This window comes from Aquila chrysaetos, chromosome 10, assembly GCF_900496995.4.
Source record: "Aquila chrysaetos chrysaetos chromosome 10, bAquChr1.4, whole genome shotgun sequence".
NCBI lineage: Eukaryota > Metazoa > Chordata > Aves > Accipitriformes > Accipitridae > Aquila > Aquila chrysaetos.
The window spans coordinates 39894561-39915047 of NC_044013.1; the positions used below are offsets into that span (position 1 = coordinate 39894561).

The following is a 20487-nucleotide window of genomic DNA, read 5'->3' on the forward strand; positions in this document are numbered from 1 at the left end:
TAAAATGAAAAGCACTACAGAGAGCAGTTGTCTCCGAGAGACGCGGCCGTGCTGCAGGCAGCGGGGAAAGCGAAATGGGAAATTAAAGCGTGCGATGGGGAATCGCTCGCAGCACTCGTGAGCTGCTTCACGAAAGAAGTGCAAAGCCGTGACAGGCGCCGGGCCGGCCGAGGCGTGAGGCCGGGCTCCGCCGGCCCCTCTGAGGGGAGACCGCCTGACGGCCGAGCCCTTTGGCGGGAAGGGCGGGGGTCCCCCCCGCGCCTGCGCACTCTCCGCGGCTCGGGGGCGGAGGGGAGGCGGTGCGGCTGCGCGGCCGCAGTGGCAGCGGCTCCCGCAGCGTCGCCGCCTCCTCGGTGGGAGCCGGCTTGCGGGCCGGGCCGGGACCGGGTGAGGGGTGGGACGGGACGGGACGGGCGAGGCCGGGCGGAGAGCGGGTTAGCCGGCGAAAGGCGCAGGATGTCGGCGACGCTGTACCTGCTCTCCACGCTGGGCGGATACGTCCTCACCTCGGCGCTTCTCCTCAAGTGTCCGGGGCTTCTCCACCGGCCCAAGCGGCAGCGCTTCCGCTGCCGGCACATCTCCCACCGCGGCGGTGAGTGACGGGGAGGGGGGGGGGGGGGAGTGCCCTGCCCGCCACCGCAGCCGCCCCGGAGGCGCCGCTTCCCGCCTTCCCCTGAGGCGGGCGAAGGTTGCGGCCGCCCGCCGCTCCTGAGGGCTGCAGCCCGCCCCGGCTCCCGGCTCTGAGGGGCTCCCGCCCCTTGCCCCGCGGGGCGATGCCGCCTTCCCGCTCCCTCGGGACGCTTCTCTCCCTGACGCCGGGTTCGGGCGGGCGGTGCCGGAGCCCTGTCAGGAGGATCTCTGAGGGGCTGCTGCGCGGTGCCCCTCGCTCGCAGCGGGCTCCCTTTAAACCTTCCTCCCGCAACCTAATTTTAGGTGCCACCTGCTGACCAGTGCTTGATTTCAAAGCTGAATTAATCTCCGAACTCGCAACGCGTCAGCCGAAATCGGCTCGTTTGACGTGGGTCGTGATGGTTTCCCTCTCGAACGTATATATTGTTTTCTTCCTAACGATTCTGGATGAGGGTTTTTCTCTTCCTAACGAGTGAGGTGGCTGGCTGTTGCTTAGGTCAGGTACAAAAGCTCAATCTTCTTGCTTCTGACTGCCTATTTGCTTTGCTTGCTGGTTTCAGAAGAAATGCAGTTTGCTGTGACTCTCTTCTTGCTCCCCTTGCTGTTGGAGACGGTTAATGGTTCAGCGCCGTGGTAAAACCGATCCCATTTTGAGACTCGTCCTCTCCGTACACCTTGCGTCAAGGCCTTGTGGGTAGCTGGTTGCTTGTCTAAAATAGCTAAAAGATGTTTTTAAAGTTTTTTCTACCTTTTCCAAAGCATTGGGAGGGAAAAAATACAGCAAACTGTATTTTCGTGTTCCTCAAAGATCAGTTCCGCGCTTTTCTTTGCTGCCTCGTTCAATTCGTGAACATACTCAGTTTTCTACTAAATATTTTTCCTGAAATTCTGGGGGAAGCACGTCAGATGCTGAGTTCGAACAGTTTTCGATGTCGTATCTAGTGCCAGTTTATGTAGTGTTTGATCACAGTTCTAGCCAATGGTCCTTAACTACCGCTACTGCCTTGAATTATTAAAATACAAAAAATAGAGCTGATCTATTACAGATTTTATTACTTGTATTTCTTTCATTTAGTTTACACAACAGATTAAGTTTCTTTATAGTCTTAAGTATAGCATAAAAGGCACCTTTTGGTTTGGAATGCATATATTAGCCGTTTCCTGGTAGGTATGTATTTTCATTCAACGAACAAAGGTTCTCAATTTTGGTTGTTACCTGTTTGTTAATTTGCAAGCTATTAAAAATCTGTGGATGACTTTGTTGGAACTTGGTATGATCTCCTTAACCTTCTTTTGTTCTCTCTTCTTTGCAATGATCTTATTTCAGATATACAGCCCTAAGCCTAGAATGCAAGTGTTCTGGCCAGTTGCGCTAAGCACCATTAGAACAGCAGGAAAGCCTTACTCAGTGGGAGGATTATTCATTAGGCATTCAGAGACAAAGTCCACAGTCTTTGAATTGTTCTGTGTCCACACGTATGCTGTGAAATACACCTACGGTAGAGGTACAATGTTTGAACAACATCTCAGCAGCTTTTTGCTCATTGGGTACTATGAGACTGAAGATCGCTTACTCTTTACTCTCTGTAGTGTTTACCTTGTAACTTAAATTCCTGTGGGACTTACATTCTCATCAGGCTTTAGTCATGCTGTAGCTTTAGACTCAGTGTCAGGTTTCCTATTGCATTACTCCTATTAACTTCAGAGATCAAGGTAACACTTAACTTGTTTGGCTTTTTCCTCTCTGAGATGAAGCTTTGTATGTGAAGTTTTTTTCAAGCCTGTGGGTTTTGATTTCAGTTCTTCATGCAAGAATTTTCTTATCTCAGTTTATAGTTCATCAGTGGAAGCATCCCTGAATTATTTCTTCACTTCTGCATAATTTTAAAATTAGTCATTTCTGAGATCAATAATTTAACTCTTGATATTCTGTGTTAAGAGTCCCCTGTCAAAGCCAGCTGCACAGACTGGATTGCAGGGTCTTTGAGACAGGGTAGCATGATGATTTTTACAGAATCATGGAATAGTTGAGACTGGAAGGGACCTCTGGAGATCATCTTATCTGTCCAGAGTAGGGGCAACTAGAGCAGGTTGATCAGGACCTCGTCCAGTTAGGTTTTGAATACATCAAAGGATGGAGGCTCCACAACCTTTCCGGGCAGCCTGTTCCAGAGTTTGATCACTCTTACTATAAAAAATGGGGTTTTCTTATGTTTATAAACTGAATTTCCTGTATTTCAATTTGTTCCTGATGCCTCATCCTTTCCCTGGGCATCCCTGAGAAGAGTTTGGCTCAGTCGTCTTTACTTCTTCCCATCCGGTATTAATACATATTGGTAAGCCTCTCTTCTCCAGGCTAAACAATTCCAGCACCCTCAGCCTCTCATTGTATGCAAGAATCTCTCATCCCTTAATTTTCACAGCCTCTCTCTGGACTTGTTCCAGTAGACCCATGTCTGTCTTGTACTTTGGAGCCCAGAACTGGACACAGCACTCCAGATACGGTTTCACCAGTGCTGAGGGGAACAATCGCCTGCCTTGACCTGCTGGCAGCATTCTTCCTAACAGGCTTCTCTGCTTACGTTGAGGGGAAAAACTCAAAACAACAGAACTTCTAAGGGTCATCTCCTTGAGCCGGTGCTTGACATTGACTCCCTCTTGTCCCATGGTGGTGCTTTCAAAGTCAGAAGATGCAATCGTAATGTTTGGATGTGGGCATTTTGGCTCACAGGATGCTAAAGTGTGCTGGGGAGGGTAATTTCTGCATGGGAAATGCAACAATGCAAATGGGCAATACGTGACTCTGGAGGTTCATTTAAGTAAATGTCAGAAGCCCTTCAGTCAGCCCAGCCTTTTCATTTTTAAGGAGGGAAAATGATTTAGTACATCAGATCACTTGCTTATCGTAGTTCCCTTTTCTGAGTGTAGTTTGTGAAAGCCTTGTTGCTGATTTAGAATTCCTGTTTCAGCTGGTGTCTCAACTTTTTTTTCCTCATTTCCCCAAAACACTACATACAAGTCAGGCATTTTCTTACCAACTGGTTTGACTTGCTGTACCTACCTCCCTAACATGTGACTTGTTAGATCAGTCACTTAAAGCTTTATTATTGGAAATTTCTGCCTGGGAATGTTGGGAGACTGTTGTTTTGTTCACAAATTGAAGAGTGACTCAGGTTTTTTTCCCCTCTCTTACCGTTCAGGATGTATGGGCTGTATTGTCACAGTTGATAAGTTATCTAAAACCTCATTTTTTATTGCAGTTAACTTATAACTAATCATCCAGGTCCTGTGCAGTTTTTTCCCATCTGTTAGGCAATCATCAGAGGTACACGATGAGATTCTCATGCTCTCCTCTATCCCTTGGTCAATTTTGCCACTCAGCCTATTCCTATTCTGCAATCAAATTGGTGAATGTCTAATCACAGAAGCTGCTGTGGATTTACCATACTGGTTTACGTTAAACCACGCAGTTTTTGTCATTATGATTCTAAGTCAGTTAAGTCTTTCGTTTTGGAAATTTACCATCGCAAGCTAACCTGGTAACAATTTGAAATTGCTAGTTGCACGTGCGTAGAATTGCATTGCCTTCATTAAGTAACTAAGTACAGATAAGTATGTATCGGTGAGGTCTTGTTAATAGGCAAGGCCTTAATTGGAGCTTTTATAATTGTTGTTTACAAAGTCTGTCACTCATCACTGTTGAAGTGGTTAAAATTTGCATAGATATCCTCATCAGTACATGTATCCTCCTGAAGTTGTTTTGCAGTATATAATATTGCCTGTTTTCTGAGGGAGGGAGATGGGGCACAACCTTTTCCAGTCCCTGAACTGACTGATTTTCAGGGATTTTTATGTAGAGAATGATGGCCTGAGAGTTGCAGAGTTTACTCCTGCCTGAGAGAAAATTTAATTTGCTTGTCCTTTCATTTCTTAACTGGAGTTGATGTGTGTTTCATTCCTTGTGTATGAGACCTCCCTTAGCCAGCAGCATAAACCTTTATTGACAATTTGTGCTGTTTCAGGAAGTATCCTTGCACTGAAAAAAGAGCTTGTCATCTCTTTCAGCATCAACTGGGTTATGCGTTTAGGGAATATCAGCTTTAGAGAGTCTTGGGCACTTCTTTTCTTCGTTTTTTGGTGTGGTGGTTTTTTGTTTGTTTTTTTTTTTCTTCCCTTTAGTTACCTTTCCGCTTATTATTCCTCCCACTTAGCCTGAAACAGACTCTTTGTATATACTGTTCCTATGCCTGTGGAGCATGTTGTCGTAGCCAAATACCATGCCTTTAAGGAAAAGCAGGGCACCCAACCTCTGGTAAAATAAACTCTTTGTTTTGTATATTCAAAGCGTCATACAAGTCCAAGATAACAGTCTTTCTCTTTTTCTTTTTTTTTTTTTATTGTTTTACTTTGGGAAAGTCCTGTCTCTTGGGTCTCCCCAGTAGGTTAGCGGCAACAGGGATTTCTGACTCTAGCTTCGTAGTCATTCCTCCAAATATGTAAATTTTTAATCCATTTTTAAAATTTATTTATTTCCACTGGGATTGAGGGGAGGAACAGGATTTTGTACATGTTTTAGTTTTTGTTATTTTTGTAGGTGCTGGAGAGAACCTGGAAAACACGATGGCAGCCTTTCACCAGTGAGTACAAATGGAACCAATAATGCCTAAATTAGCTGTGTTCTCATTGTCTTTAGTGAGTGAAGGAATCAAGAAAGATAGGGCTTCCATCAGTTGTTTGGGGTACGGTGTCCTATTTCTGAAAGTCATCTCTCCTTTGGATGACTTCTGTGGATTGCTAAACATCACTCCAATTTAAACAAGAAGGAGTTGGTATACCACAAACCATGATTTGTACACAATAATGTGGTAGACTGGCAACTGGAAATAAAACTCCTGAGGCGTGATTCCTCCTGTGCTAGCTAATAAAACACAAAACAATACTGCTTCCATGTTTAATGGTGATTGCTTCTGTTAATTTATTTATTGGTATAAAACTATTTTTTGTAACTAATCTCACTTTTTTCTAGATACATTGATGTTTCTCAAAAGGTATTTCAGATCATAGCCTATACCAATATGCTAATTAGCATACAAGGCTGGATTTCAGGAAGGCTGAATCTGTTGACTGCTGTTATGGCTGTAAGCAATTCTCTTAGGTATTCTACAGTTTCATGGTATTCAGTTCCCTCCTCTATACAGAAGGTTAATAATTTGTCTCCAAGAATTATTGTGACTGAAATTGTAATGTTAACTGACTTTTAATACACCATCTGTAAAGCTATTAAAAATGTTTGTGTTACGTTTTTTCCCTTCATACACGTACTTCATTGGCACAATGTGTGAAAGCCTGTTATCTAGGGCTTGAAAATGGAGTTGGTACTGGAAAGCCTTTTAACACTCCAGCATTTAAGTAGTGAATTCTAACAAGGTTCTCAAAGGCATTTGAAAAAGAAGCATATTGAAAACTCCAGCTGCCAATGAGAAGTGACCAAATTATGTAGGCTTCTCTTTGTTTTGTTTGGGTTTTTTTTAATTTGCTTTGTGCTAAGTAGCCTCATCAGTTTGCACATTTCCTTGCAGACTGAGGAGTGCCAGCTTCCCCAACCAAACAGTGCTATTGAAAGTACTGCAGTATTTTCTATCTCCATGGAAGCTTAGCATAGTTTTGTGGGTTTTTTTCCTGCTGGCCTGCCTTTTTTCAAGTCTGCTACGACACTTTCTGGGAAGTGCTTCTTTTTTTAACCATTTCTTAATTTTCCATTTAGTACCATACTGGTTTTATATGTATAGGGCTCTTGCAAAGCAAGTTACACCATAACCTATTTTTATTTAATTCCCAGAAGTAAGCTGTAGTGCTTAGAGTAAGGGTTGTGCTAGGAGTCAAATAATGTTTTGTTATAATACAGACATTTGACTGACTCTCTTCTGACCATTTTAATTATTTTAAAACTATAGTATAACAAATGCGGTTGAGGTCCACTTTTTGAACTCCTCGCAACTGTCAATAGCAAAGTTCAGTTACTTGGTTTGAGATTGTCTTGGTTGAATAATAAAGGCATATTAATTCTGCAGAAAGCAGAGTCAAAGTGATATTACCTTGCATTAGGCAGTAGAAAGCCTTCTGGCTTCCTCTGTGAAGGGGTAAAGGTGTTGTCCTTCCCATCTCCACTGGTAAGCTAGCAAAAGGAATCGGGTAGAAAATTGGTATCTGCATGGTGAAGAGTTATCTGGATTGGCTTAGACGGCTCGTATGCACTAATCAATTTCTAATCCATCAGATTTTGCATGAAGCAAAATAGGGCATGCCTGCAAGAGCTGTTTCTTCAGGTTTGGACAAGCAGGCATATTTGACCATTGATATGTCAAATCCAGAAGAGAATGCTTGTCTGCAGCATAAGACCTACCCCCTTGTTTTTGTCTCACTGACAGTAACCTAAGTATTGACAAGGAAAATAGTTTTATTTATACTATTTACACTTTAAGAGCGATTGGAGAATATTTAATACTGTTGCATGATAATGAAGAAATTATTACAGTAATATATAAACAAAGCGTATGGGGGGGAGGAGGCCTTACTGGTAATTTCAAATTCTATACTAGCTTAACTTACAAATATTCTGGAAAGCACTTATAAGCTTTTTGTACCACAGACAGTATTTTTTTGGTTTTGCATGGTAAAATGCCTAATAGATTTTTGGGGGCTGTAATCATGTTATGCTGTATTTAAATGCTTCTGTGGTGGTTATAGATTTTAAAATAACTATTTTTAAGATAAAAGAGACACTTGTGGTGTCTTAAACTATTTGGGGATCTGGCATAAAAGATGTCGTAAGACTATAATTACCAGTTTAATTGTCCCTAATAGAGCCATGTACTTTAGCATTGTCTTGACAGGAAGCTGCTAAGTAAACTCTCCAGGTATTTTCTCATTGTATTTCCTTTTCTTTTATGAACATACTTGGTCTAGAGAGAAAGCTTTAAACACTGTAGTTACAGCAATAAAAGTACGTGGTCAAGTTCGCATTTATAAACTCTATACATTGTGCTACATTAGGCCTTGTCTAATAGAATTTAGTTTCTAAAGGTAAGGCTTTTCTTAGATATTTCCTGGTATGTCCTTTCCCTTGAAAACAGTTGGAGTTAAACACAAGCAAAGACCTCTACCATCCTAATTTGCAAATGTGAGCCTGCTTTACAACTTGAGCACTGGAGCAGTTGGATCTGAATCCAACTCGTTCTTCTGAATCTGGAGAGCATCTGGAGTCTTCTCTGGAGCAATGTAGATTTGATGTGTTATTACAGAGCTGCAGAACAAACTGATTTCCAGCTGAAAAAACTCAGCACTTTAAGGAAGCTTATTTAACAGCAAGCTGCTAGTAAGAGCCTGGCAAATTCTCAAATTTGTTAACAAGGGAAGTTGTTGTTCCTCTTCCATGCAGCATCAGTCCTGAATTTCTTAAGTGGTAATATTTCTGATAAATTTTGCTGGTTAAATGATAATATGTGGTACTAGATAGGAATGTCTTCTACTAATTTGGCAAATCTCCTGCAGCATATTTGGAGGTGCTTTTCCTCAGGAGAGAAAATTACACAGAACAGGCTGTGTATCTTCCATGCGTAATAGGATTTCGTTCCTCTCCTAATTCTTAATTAGTGGCACTGGAAAACAGTTAACAAATTGGTTTTAATTTGACAACCCTCTTCTTGATCATTATCCCAGCTGGACCAGAAATTGTGTTAAACACTTTGGGGAGTATGTTCTAATTTTTTTTGTTTTGTTACTGCATTTGTGAACGTTTATGGCATGTCTGTACTTCAGCAGTCAGTAAAACCCTTTTCTTAAGGAAAAGGCTGTTACTGAAGTTGCAGAGCTTTGGGTCCCATATAGACTGCGCTCACAGATGTTATAGGTTTGTTCATAGGTGGAGAAAAAAGAACAGCCCAGTGTTTTGAAGGAATTGTTCAGAGTTCAGGCTGGGACTTTTAGCTGTCTGCTGGAATGATACCTTCTGAGTGTCTTTTCTAATGAAATGAGCAATTCGCTTCTCGTTCGAGTAAAGCTTAGTTTTTCTGTTCTGGTGTGAGGTTTCTTGTACTTATTTTTCACCAGTATTACTACTACTTTCTGCTTTCTTTACTCGTATAAGTTAAGCTTCTATAGAGTGGATTTGGGATTGGATTAGAACTTTTCAAAGCAGTGAATTGAAACAGTAATAGCTATTTTTCTTTGAAAAATATGAATGGGTGGTTTAGTTTGGTTTTTTTTTAATTTTAAATTAAAAATTTATCATTAAAATCATAATAATTTTTTTAAAATGTAGTTTTGCTAGCCAAAAAAGCCAAAAGCCTGAAAGCCCCATTGCTAATTTCCTGATCCATCCATTCCTGATTAACTTCAGTAAAAAAAGGCTTTCACATTCCTGTCACTTGTTGTTTATGCTTACCACGAAATTGATTACTTTTTGAAAAGTAGTTGCTTCTTTCAGTGGTAAATGTCCTGATATTAATAAACATAACACACAAAATTCTGAAACAATACTTTAGAAGCAGGTTTCTCAATACTGAGGTGGTAGGCTGCAATCGACAGGTCTGCTACTTGATTTCTATGGAAGACGGAGCCAAAACTCCTGAGTTCAAATCCCATCTCTGGTTCATGATACGTTGTTTATTCTTGCATGACCTTTCCCACTGCAGCAGAGTTATTTGCTTCTTGCTTTGCAGCAAGATTGTGAGGGTTCATTGCATCATAAAGCATCTGAAGTACTTCCAGTGGGATTAATTTAATTGAATAACATGTATGTCAGGTTTGGATCTGTACAAAATACATGCGTGGTTCAAGGCAGACTTCTTTGCTTCCAGTGCCGTTAATATAGGAACAGACATGTTGGAGCTAGATTGTCACCTGACGAAAGATGAGCAAGTGGTTGTGTCCCATGACGAGAACCTGAAGAGATCAACAGGAGTTGATGTCAACATATCTGACCTCAAATACTCAGTAAGTTGAGGAAAAAATGTTAGTGCTAGATGGTGTTTAAAAATGCATTTGTAGAGTGGCTGGGGTGGGCAGGAAGGTTGTGTGCATGTGTGTGTGTGTGTCTGGTACCAAAATCTAAGGAGAGGATTCATCTTGTCTTACTAAAAAAAAAAGTTAACTAGGCTCCCTGTGTAGTCAGGGGAGAAAAACTGGCACGTTTCCAGAGGGTGATTAACTCCCTCCAATAGTAGGTTTGGATGAATAGCTTCCTGGAGGTGGGCCTGTTTTGCCATACTGATGACAAAGGAAGCTTAGTCAACAAGCTCCTTCTCATATGACCAGCTTTCTAATGGGAAAACCAGTAGATGAATCCCACCTGCATTGACAGTTTTAAAAGCCTGTTTTATAGAACTGTCTTTCCATCTGATGTTTAAGTGGAATTCTCAGAATTTTCAGACAGATGTCTGGAAACGTTTTGCCTTATTCAGCTACAGGTAACACAAGTCTAAGAATGCCAAATAGTTGAAGTAAGAATGAATGCAGTGCTTCTGAATCACTTTGGGGGCAAGAAGATTTAAAAAAAAATACAGCTTTTATCTTTAAAGGTAACTTACATGGCCTATGAATTATAATTTTTTGTCTCTTTCGAGAAAAGTCATGATTATATCCCTGCATTTGAATTAGTGTTCTATTTCCCTTTATTTTTAAGGAACTTCCACCATATCTCTGCAAGTTGGATGTCACATTTCAGAAAGGTAAGGTTTTGTCTCTTGCTGTTTCAATTTACAGTAACAGTAACTAAGTTTCCGTTATTGTACTGTGGCAGTTTCTTATTTTGGCAAAGGGAGTAGAAAAGTGGATTTGCTTCTATCAGTATCTTGATAAGAGAAGTTTTAAAAGGAAAATATAATCCTAGCTTTAGAAACCAAAATGTATTTTTTTCAAACCAGTTGGCAGTGACTAAGTTTAAGCTGTAAGATATCTTTTTCCAAGTAAACATTTCAATTGTTTGTCTACTTCTTGCAACTACTTTCCAGTTCCATTGTGAGCTCTTCAGAAGGTGCTGATTGAAAATTTGTTGTTCCAAAAAACAAAGAGAAGGCAGAAGAGAGTTCCTTTACAACTCAGATGCCATTGTGCTGGTGCACTCTGGGCTTGAAGTACTACGAGAGGTCAGACAATATAGGTGTTTTCAGAAGGGTGAATGAAAAGAGTGGTAGTTACTGTATGTATGACTTAAAGTTCAGTACCAATATTGCTGCAAGGGAGGAAAACCTAGAAAAAAGACTAACCTGTTTTCTTGTGAAAACTGTGGTTCATGGTACTGTAATTTGAATAAAGCATCAGGCTAAAACTGAGAACACTTCCACCTAGAAAAGGCTACCGGAGATGGTATCAGGTGTGTTTGCTTCAGGGGCTTTGTGACTATCTTTTGTAACCTTTCCATATTTCAGTTGCCCAGCAAGTAAATGTTGTGTTAAACTTTTCTGTTCAAAATTGCAAAATACTTAAAATGCACCAAGATGAGTTCTATGACATGTTATTTGCACCCTTACAAATCTTTTGTTTATGTACAGTAATACAAAGAAACGGAGAGAGCCTTCAGTTAATTCCTTAGAGCCACAAGCAGTTTCAGACAATAAAATTTGGGGGTTTTGCCTTCTGTTCCCTTTACTCATTATGCTCCTCCAGTAAATTTTCCTAGAAGGAAAAGTTTTTCTCATTTGGTTTCATTTCATATTAATCTCATTCCATTTGGTACGTGGTAACTGAGCCCATGTTTGCTATTTCAGGATTTTAATGATGCCTGCACTCCTACTGTTGCTAAATAATGACTGAATTTCATGAAGTTAAAACCTAAATGTGCAATATGCTCAGGGCATTTTCATTACAGAAATGAGCTTGTCATAATTAGTTACAACTATCTGAGTGAAGTAATTTTTTTTAAAGTTTAAAAACGTGCTAATTCTAGGAACTACATACTTTTTAAAATTTTAAGATTAGAAGTGCTCTGATACCTCAGCTTTTATCTATGGTGTATTAAAAATGGCCACAGCAGTGACAACCTTCTTGTTTCCTCAGAATGTCACTGTGAGGGAAAAGATAACCGTATTCCGCTCCTGAAAGAGGTGTTTGAGGCATTTCCACAAACTCCTGTCAACATTGACATCAAAGTGAACAACAATGTGTTGATCAAAAAGGTACGTGGAAATCTATGCTGAACTGAGACTGAATGTCATGTCATGGTGTTGAAATTCCAAAAGAAAAGTTTCTTGGAGTTGATAGCAGCCTGTGATACTAACATCTGTGTTCTTGGACTGCTTCATCTTTCACATGTTAGATCTTGCTCTGTGTATGAGGTAATACAGAAGACAGAGAAGTGATCTTGTGCAAGATATTTAGCAAACAGCTCTTTACTGACCCTTTATCTTGACATGAAACTGATGCTACGCTGCCAGAGACATGTTTGTTTTGTATTTCATATGAAGGGTCTTCTATGGACTGTGGCCTACCAAAGCAGCATGAAAACACGATGTCAGTGTAAAGATAAGGGTTCATCACAGAAAAGGAAATCTGCTTTCCATCAGATACTATTTTGCCATCTAGTTTTCTTAAGTTCTCTAGGTTTTTTTGGTAGGTATAATGGTCTTCCCTTTAATCTGTTGACCTGAACACCTGTTTCTTTCCAGTCAAAGCAGCACAATCATCTTCAGATGGGAGGGAGTATAGAAGAACTATCTCTTCTGTAATGACCTACGTAGCTGAAAAGTAGCAAATAGAGTTTCAGTTAAATAATGCTGGACATAATTTTCAAGGAATACATGTTAGGGTTCTGCTTTTTTATATTGCAGGTTTCAGAGCTGGTGAGTCAGTATAAGCGAGAGCATTTAACGGTATGGGGGAACGTCAATTACGAGGTTGTATCAAAGTGTCTTAAGGAGGTAAGAATGGGTCCAGCTAAGCTTCATTCTTCTTGCCTGCTTGTTACTGTGTGGTGACAAAATGTACAGTACAGCACCCTGTAAATCAAGGTCTAGCTAGCTATGCCAGACTTTAGATGCGATGAGAAATTTTGCACTTAGTTTGTATTCTGCCTACTACACTGTTTCAATAAGTCAAGCACAGTTAACACCCATGTATTCTGCAATAAAACACTCGAGGAATTAATATTAGTCGTGTTTTATTCTTGTTCTGTAAAATATAGGGTGTTATGATTTTATGCCAGGAACTCTTAGAGCCTGTTTTGCACATCATTCATCTGGTACAAAAGCAATTTTTCTAAGGATTGCTTATTGTGTGTTTCTTTTTATGAAAATAATGGATGTGGCCACTAGTTGACACATGGTTATATTGGTATAAAGCTGTTTTACGCTATAGATGCTATTCCTTTTTGTGCTGAGGAATTGCACAGGTTAGAATTAAATTAAATTTGTGCTTAGTCTGAGGGAGTTATTTCACCTGAGTGAAATTGATCTAGTTGAGAGTACAGATATTGTTCTGATTTAGCTGTGCAGGACAACACACGATTTCCTACCTGAACAGCAGTTATATTTGTTCATTTTTGTAGCATCCGTGCCCAGATATTTTGGTTCATAAACCAGCATCTTTAAAGACGTGTTGTGAAGTGATGTCAAACTGTAACATGTCCTGTGCTAAAGCACAGCTTGTTCTTTGCAGTAATACTAGTCTAAGACAAAATGCTGCATAGTGTCATGCAGTCTAGAAAGACAATGAAGGCAGGTGACAGAAGCAGTACTGCAACCAGTGAAACTTTACCTTTTTCAGGTCCCAATGCCCCTTCAAATTGTGTAAAACATTTGCTTGGATTACAGGCTACCAGAAAGAGTAATTTAAATTCAGTGGCAGGCATATCGTAAACAGTTGGCAGACTAATCGTTAGGTGCAAGTGTTAAACTTTAAACATGCATTGATGAGTAAATTTAATTGCAACAGATGCAACAATCTACCAAGATAAATTAGAATCTTTCTTTCCCGGTTCCTGCAGAATGCTGACATTCCCATCATCTTCTGTTTGCAACGTGTCCTCCTGCTTCTTGGCCTCTTCTACACTGGTCTGCTGCCATTCATTCCTTTCAAGGAAGAATTCTTGGAAATTCCTATGCCTTCAATCATTCTCAAGTGAGTTAGAGTCCATCGGTGGGTGCTGCACTGAAATGATAGTAAAGCAAGTGAATGATTATGCCAGCTTGAGCATTGGTTTACTCAGTATCTTCCGGCTGAGGATACTGTTTTGTTCGTTCAGGCACTTTTGTATATTCCTAAGAGAAAGCTATGCAAATCTGCTGCTGCTCTGTATTTAACCTGTCTCTAGCCAGCTCTGAGTTACTCAGTTGTTAGTGTGGGGTGCCTGTGTATATCAATTTTTCCTGTTTACAGCATCTCCTGTAAATACTGCCTTCATGCAGCTGCCTTTAAAACGCAGCTTGTGCTGATGCCGTCTAGGTAGTGGTATGTAGCAGTGCTGTACAAATAACTAATTCTTGCACTTTTCTACCTCTTTCTTGAGAAAAAATTAGTCTGAATAAAGCTAAGAGGCAAGTCAGTAACAGGGTGGATATGAGATTTCACGTGCTCTTTATTGCTCATGCTTTACTCAAAATGCTGCTGAATACCCATCTCTGCTGCTTCTCTTAAATGTAACACATTTCTCTGGTGTAACCCAATTCTATGTCACTGTCTTAGTGAAATTACTGCTCTAATTTGAGAAACTGCAAGATTAATTCTTCATGTTCCTTTTGCAGGAACATCTCAAATAATATTTTAATCTGTGCTCTGGTAATTTTTTGTTTTCTCTTCCTCAACAGGCTGAAAGAACCACAGAAGATGACAAGAAGCCAGAAATTTATTATCTGGCTAGCTGACACGTAAGATTTTAATCTAATTAAATTTTTATTTATATTTTGCCTATATATTAACAGTTGGCTCAAGCAACTAAGACTAGCTATTGCTATAGCTACTTGTTATGTTGTATTTTTTTCAGTTTCTTCTAGCTTTTTTGTCAGTGTAGCATAAATCAAATTCAAATCTTACGTAGGTGTTCCTGTACGCTTTTGTTTCAGTGTATGAAAATATACTGAGGTGCAGTAACAGTAGGCATTATTCCAATGTAATCCATTTAGTTTCTTTCGTTAAATGTGTTCAGCTAATTAGCATGCAAGTAATTAGCAGAATGCAGCTTTCACATTTCATGGGATTGTGACTGTTTCATAATGTTGTCAGAGGAGATACTGTTTGGCTTACATGGAACGCTTTGCATTTTAAGAATATCTGTTCTTCAGAGGAAACTTAGTCATAATGCTTTCAGAGGTTGAATGTGATTGCAGTATGTGTCTTCTGGCTCTTGCTTCTGTGTCTGACATCTCTTAGTTTGATTTCTTGAGTGGCCAGTAGAGTTTTCATGTCTTCTGGTGGGAAAGGATAAACTCTCTTCTGAAAGTGAAGGGATTGTGACCCATCGGACGTGGTACAGGGTGCCTGTACGATGAAGGAGGAGTTTGCTGGATTTGATCGTCGGAAGAGTTGGTACAAACACCCATAGCTAATGCAAATTTCTGGATATCTGTGTTAACCAGTCTTGAGTTGCTTGAGCTAAAAGTTTTCTATAATTAGGTTTCTAATCACTTTCTTGTGGAAAACATTGAATCTAAATGCTGTATGGAAAATTTATTACAGAACATCAACAGACGTTGAAAATTTCATATATACTTCAAGTTCTTAAATAATATCTTTCTCCTCTCCACAGATTGCTAATGCGGAAAGCACTCTTTGACCACCTCACTGCTCGGGGCATTCAGGTACAGTGTGGCAAAGTTAAAGGACATGTGCTTTTAACCTCCTGAGAATTTGAACCAGCAAGATATGGCCTTGATGGGTTCATATTTTCCCCAACATGTTCTGTTGTGTTGCTACGATTATAAGTTGCTTTTTGGTTCCTGAGCAGTAGCTTATGCTGTTATATTTGCAGATCTGTAGTTGCAAAAGAAGAATTGTATGCTTGGAAAAAGACTCTTTAATTTAAATCCCTTTAAGATTATTTTTTTTTCTTCCCCCACTTCAAACTTAAGCCTACAAAATCTGCTGAACTGCTTACCTATTTTGGGCTTTTCACAAAATGGTATTTAGACTTTTAGAAATATCTGAACTCTCAGGTAACAAAATAAAGTTGGAGTCACCACTAGAAAATGCCCCTTTTTGGAGGGTGAGGGGGAAGAACTTGCATATGTTTGTGTACATGTCTTTGGCATCACAGCATAATCGTTTATCATTTTAAATATATGCGGCATCGTCTCTCTTTCACATGAAACAATTTAGGTCAGAAGTCACTTTTTTTTTTAAAACGTGAATATCTTCTGTAATAATTTGTCTTTCTATCCCACCTTATAGGTGTATATTTGGGTACTGAATGAAGAACAAGAATACAAGAGGGCATTTGATCTGGGAGCAACTGGAGTGATGACAGACTATCCAACAAAACTTAAGGAGTTTTTACACAATTATCCAGCATAAAGGAAGAAAACCAAGGAAGTTCTTGCAGAACAGATTGTGAGCCAAGGATTTTCTTCATAAAAAAAAAATTGAGCAGCATACACAGATCATTTTGTTTGAAAGATGTGATTGGATGATCTATTACATTGTTGTCAAGTTGCTACCTAATGTAAAGGTTGTTTATTTATTTTAAAACTTTAATTACATAGTTTACATTTGTAAATAGCTCATTTAGCAACAGCGCACTTCACAAGTAGTGATGACTAGGAAGAAAGATGCTGGATAGGATACCTGTAGATAATAAGCATTATTTTACCTGTCACAAGTGTTCCTAAGCAGATGTCAAGACACGTCAGTTATTCCAGTAATATTCTAGTGGGCAGAAACTAAAGAATTTCTGAAAGCGTACCCTGTGTATATGCATTTCTTGTGTTGCTTTTAGTTTTCACATGACTTGTAGGGCAAAAAAGAAGAACAATGCACAGGAGAAATAGAAAGCAGAATCTGTGGCTAGCCAGATAGTTTAGCCTGTGAAGTGTAGTCAGTAAAGGTGGTCACTTTTTTACCAAAATTAACTCACTTGGTCGGTATAGATTTACTCCATTATTCTTACTGATAAGAATGTTGAGCTTGAGTTGCAGCTGTATTTAGACCCCTTTCTGATGTGATGGTAATACTGTGACTTACTGGTCAAGGTCTAGATAGAGTATTTAAGCCAGGTTCTGGGTTTGACACTGAGTTCCGCTGCAAGGGTCTAGGTTTGCCTCTGGTTCTGACCTGCCTGTCAGGCTACCATGGCAGTAGCTAGCTTACCAGAAAGGAATATTGCACTTATAGGTTACACTTACTTTGAAATAGTCCTTTCGCAAAGGAAGCCAATGTTTTAGAAGTCTTTTGCACGTTTATAGTTCTAACATCTGTTGGTGAATGGAAGTTGTTTTTAGGGTCCGGGACCAAAGAAGACGTAAGTTTGGTCAGGAGTTTCAGGAACAGATTAAAATGTTCCTATTAAGTGAATTCACCCAAAGCAGATTCATATGCGTACTTACAAAAGGAGCAAGTGTCAGTCTAGGATGTGTAAATTTTAGTCTTTTCTCTCCACAAAGGTACATTCAATAATCATTAAGTTTATGTGCGTGGACATGGAAGTAACTTTAGTGGCAAAAGCCAGGAAACCCCAAGTGTGACGGAATGGGGTTAGATAGGAAGGTATTTCTGGAAGCTTACGTGCTGTTCTGTCATTGTGAACAGGTGTTACACATGTGTCAAACAGATTTGAGCCTGCAATGCCTGCGTGTTTTGGTGTTGTCATGTTAGTGGTAGGGGTTTTCAGAAGGAATTTGATTACTGTAGCTTAATTATACACAATGACATGTATAAAGCTCAGTCGTCTAATCATCAGATGCTGCTGGAACAAAACTATTGTTTAGCAATACTGTCTACTTCTTTAAGGAACTTCATGTGAAAATCATGGATCTTAATAATAAATATAGTAGCCAGATGCAAGAGTATATTTACTGCAAGGTATACTCACTGTTATAAAAAATTTTAAAGTAATTAATTTTCTTCCCTTGCTAGCTCAGATTTGGAAGGGCTCTTGTGTCACTCTACTGGCTGCTGTGCCATACTTGTAATCATAGAGCATCTTTGCTATTCCATTATGTCTGTCAGTAGGTTGTCAGTGTTAGAATGTCAAGTCCATCTGGTTGGAGAATATTGGTTTGTGCATTATAATTCCTTTCTGAGGAATATTTCTACATGGATGAAGTGGAAGAAACTACTGCATTCACAATTCAAGTGAACATGTGATGATTGTGGCAAATGAGTTAATGGTGTCCTCCTAAATATCTGCCTGGTTACGATGGCTGTAGGTGGAATTTCCTCTGAACTTACTCAGGCTTGTTGCACATTGAATGGAAGAGAGGAAAATGTAACTTCCTAACTGTTCATAGGAAAAAGGATGAAATTATTTATTCTGTGCTAAGCTTCTTGTTTCCCTTCCAGACCAGTTATGTCTGGTCAGGTAACTGCTGATGATCCAGTCTAGTCATAGTTCTGCCTGCTTTCTTAGCAGTCACAGAATAGTTATAGAATAGGCTCCAGATGCAGCTCAATAGGTAAATGAAAAACTTCCACCCTTTCTGTCTTATTTGATTTAGTAGCCAGTGTGTAGCTCCGGATAGTTTTTGTGCAGTGTGGTTTTCTTCAACTTAATTGCTATCAAATTTCCAACACGCACACCTTTACTAAGACGCAAATATAATTCTGGTTTTAGAGAATACTACCAAATAGCACTTATGCATTAAGACTTTTTTTTTAGATTAGGAAAAGCTGAGTTTTAAAATACCAGTCTTGATTTCTGGACTTGATCTCTCAAGGGGTAGGTGATGACTTAGTTTCTCTCTCAAGTTTCCCTCATCACTGCATAAATAAACTATTTTGCTTTATTCTGTATTGAATGACAAAATACAGTTATTGAAATGGCAAACTTAATTTTTTAATTTCACTTTAATCTTTTTCCTCTTTCTCTCTAGCAGTGGTGTTGGAAACTTCTGCCTTCAAAGATGCTCAACACATCTCTCAACCACTAGTCTTCCTACATCTGATGTAGCTTTTGACTGTGCTGTTTATACATGACCTCTCTTTGATAAGTCTGCTACTTAATATCTGAAATTTGAATGAGTCAATTTACATGGGAGGGAAGGAGTTCAGTGCTGGAAGAGCTGCTGAATTTATTCAGTCACCCATTTGGGCTTTAGTACAAGAGCTAAAGTTTGATCTCTTGAGACAGATAATGTTACATGGATGAGGCTATGAATCCGAGCACCAATGCACAGGGCTTAGGCCATGATAACTCTTTATAACAAAATAACATGGAATTGAGGTAACTGTAGAATGTTTGTTCTATCAAATCATTGTTTTGAATGTTCCAGAACTTGCTGTGTGATTTTTAAACCACTTGTCCAGAAAAGCGTTTGTTGAGAACTTGCACAGCTGTCCAGGAAGATGTTCAGTTAATCTCTCTCTCCAAGGAGAGATTCTTTTCAGGTACTTTTAACTCTAAATATTGTTTAATACTTACTGTGTTCTCAACCCTATTGCAAAATACTTTATGTATGAAGGATGATGCATGTATTTCATGCACTTTTAATTTGCAGAATTCCGAATCTATGAAGTGATTTTTCTTTTCTTGTAAAGAAAGATTGATGGTCTTGAAAAGTGACACATTAAAACATCTTTGCTCATAAAAGATCTAAAACTAAATACTTTGTAATTGTGACTTCTTTGCCTAAAAGTATAATTTCTGAGATTGATATTTATATTTATAGTGTAGTAAACATTGAGCTTTTAATGGGGGTCTTCCTATGTGGATAGGGTTGCTGAAAAGAGGGGGGTATCTTATGTACTCTGCACTTTCAAGAAATTTTTGGCAATAACATTGGTTTTCTCGTATAGTAATCACAGTATCTGCAGCTACGTGTGGCTAAATGAAGCCAGCAGAGGACTTAAGCCTGCCTTCTCCATGTACAAATGAACTTTTAAGTAAAACTTTCAAAGTCAATTCCAATTTGATTTTTCTATAATTTATTTTAAGACAGAAACAGTAGTAGATAAACTTGATCAGAAGGAGTCTCCATATACGATGCTAGAAAACAGCGTAGAGAATTCTGCTGGTTCAGCAGCGCAGTATGTGCTGTTGCTTCATTGCTTCCAAACAAAGGTCTGTCTGCAGAACAGGCATCGCACGCTTCAAAGCAAGCAGCCTGTCTGTCCATATGAAAATTCAAATAATCAAAATTTAAGATCAGAGTGGAAAGGTGTACAAATTAGATAATAAACTCCTGAAATTTTACTATATGTTATTCAGCTTGAAGTAGGTGGGTCTCGAGTAATAACGGTAGGGGGAGGAACAAGGATGAAGATCCCAAGTGTCTAATCTATAACAGCATGCCAGGGGAGCTGATTCTGCATATTTTTTTTTTGCCATCAGCATCTTTCACTGTAAAGAACTGGCAAATTGTACTTGTCTAGGATTGTAGCACTTTAAGTTAAAAATGGAGTCTGTAGTTTCTTATGGATGAAAACAGCAAGGTGAAATGAGGGAAGAAATGCTTCTTATTTTAACATTTTGAGAAGTATTACATGTGCTAGTGTTTTGGGTAGCCATGCTCAAAAGTAATCGTGTAAGTGAGAGTATTGGCCTTTGCTTTGCACTTCAGTGTAAAAAGGGCTGTCTGTATCAGAGCTGCTTTCTAATTATTTATTTTTAGAAATCATGATCCTTAATTCCTAAGCACAGTAATGCATGCCTGAGTAAATATCAGCTTTTTTGGTTGGGGGACATGTCATCTTTTTTTAAGTATACTGTTTTGTGTT

The 20487-nt window shown here is 39.4% G+C and overlaps 1 protein-coding gene across 1 annotated transcript; it reads left to right on the forward strand.

Moving 5' to 3' along the window:
* The first annotated feature begins 302 nt into the window (after positions 1–302).
* On the forward strand, positions 303–19374 carry GDPD1 (glycerophosphodiester phosphodiesterase domain containing 1). Its single transcript, XM_030028876.2, has 10 exons — positions 303–592; positions 5225–5267; positions 9489–9624; positions 10313–10358; positions 11686–11804; positions 12456–12545; positions 13610–13743; positions 14430–14489; positions 15368–15419; positions 16009–19374. Exons 1-10 carry the CDS (start codon positions 457–459, stop codon positions 16129–16131), a joined length of 939 nt encoding a protein of 312 aa, XP_029884736.1. The 5' UTR covers positions 303–456; the 3' UTR covers positions 16132–19374.
* The last annotated feature ends 1113 nt before the right edge of the window (positions 19375–20487 follow it).

Excerpts from the sequence above, each read along its gene's own strand:
- GDPD1 (XM_030028876.2), top strand. The coding sequence starts at position 457 with ATGTCGGCGACGCTGTACCTGCTCTCCACGCTGGGCGGATACGTCCTC. Across the intron at positions 593-5,224 it reads GCACATCTCCCACCGCGGCG|GTGCTGGAGAGAACCTGGAA; the intron begins GTGAGTGACGGG and ends TTATTTTTGTAG. Across the intron at positions 14,490-15,367 it reads ATTATCTGGCTAGCTGACAC|ATTGCTAATGCGGAAAGCAC; the intron begins GTAAGATTTTAA and ends TCCTCTCCACAG.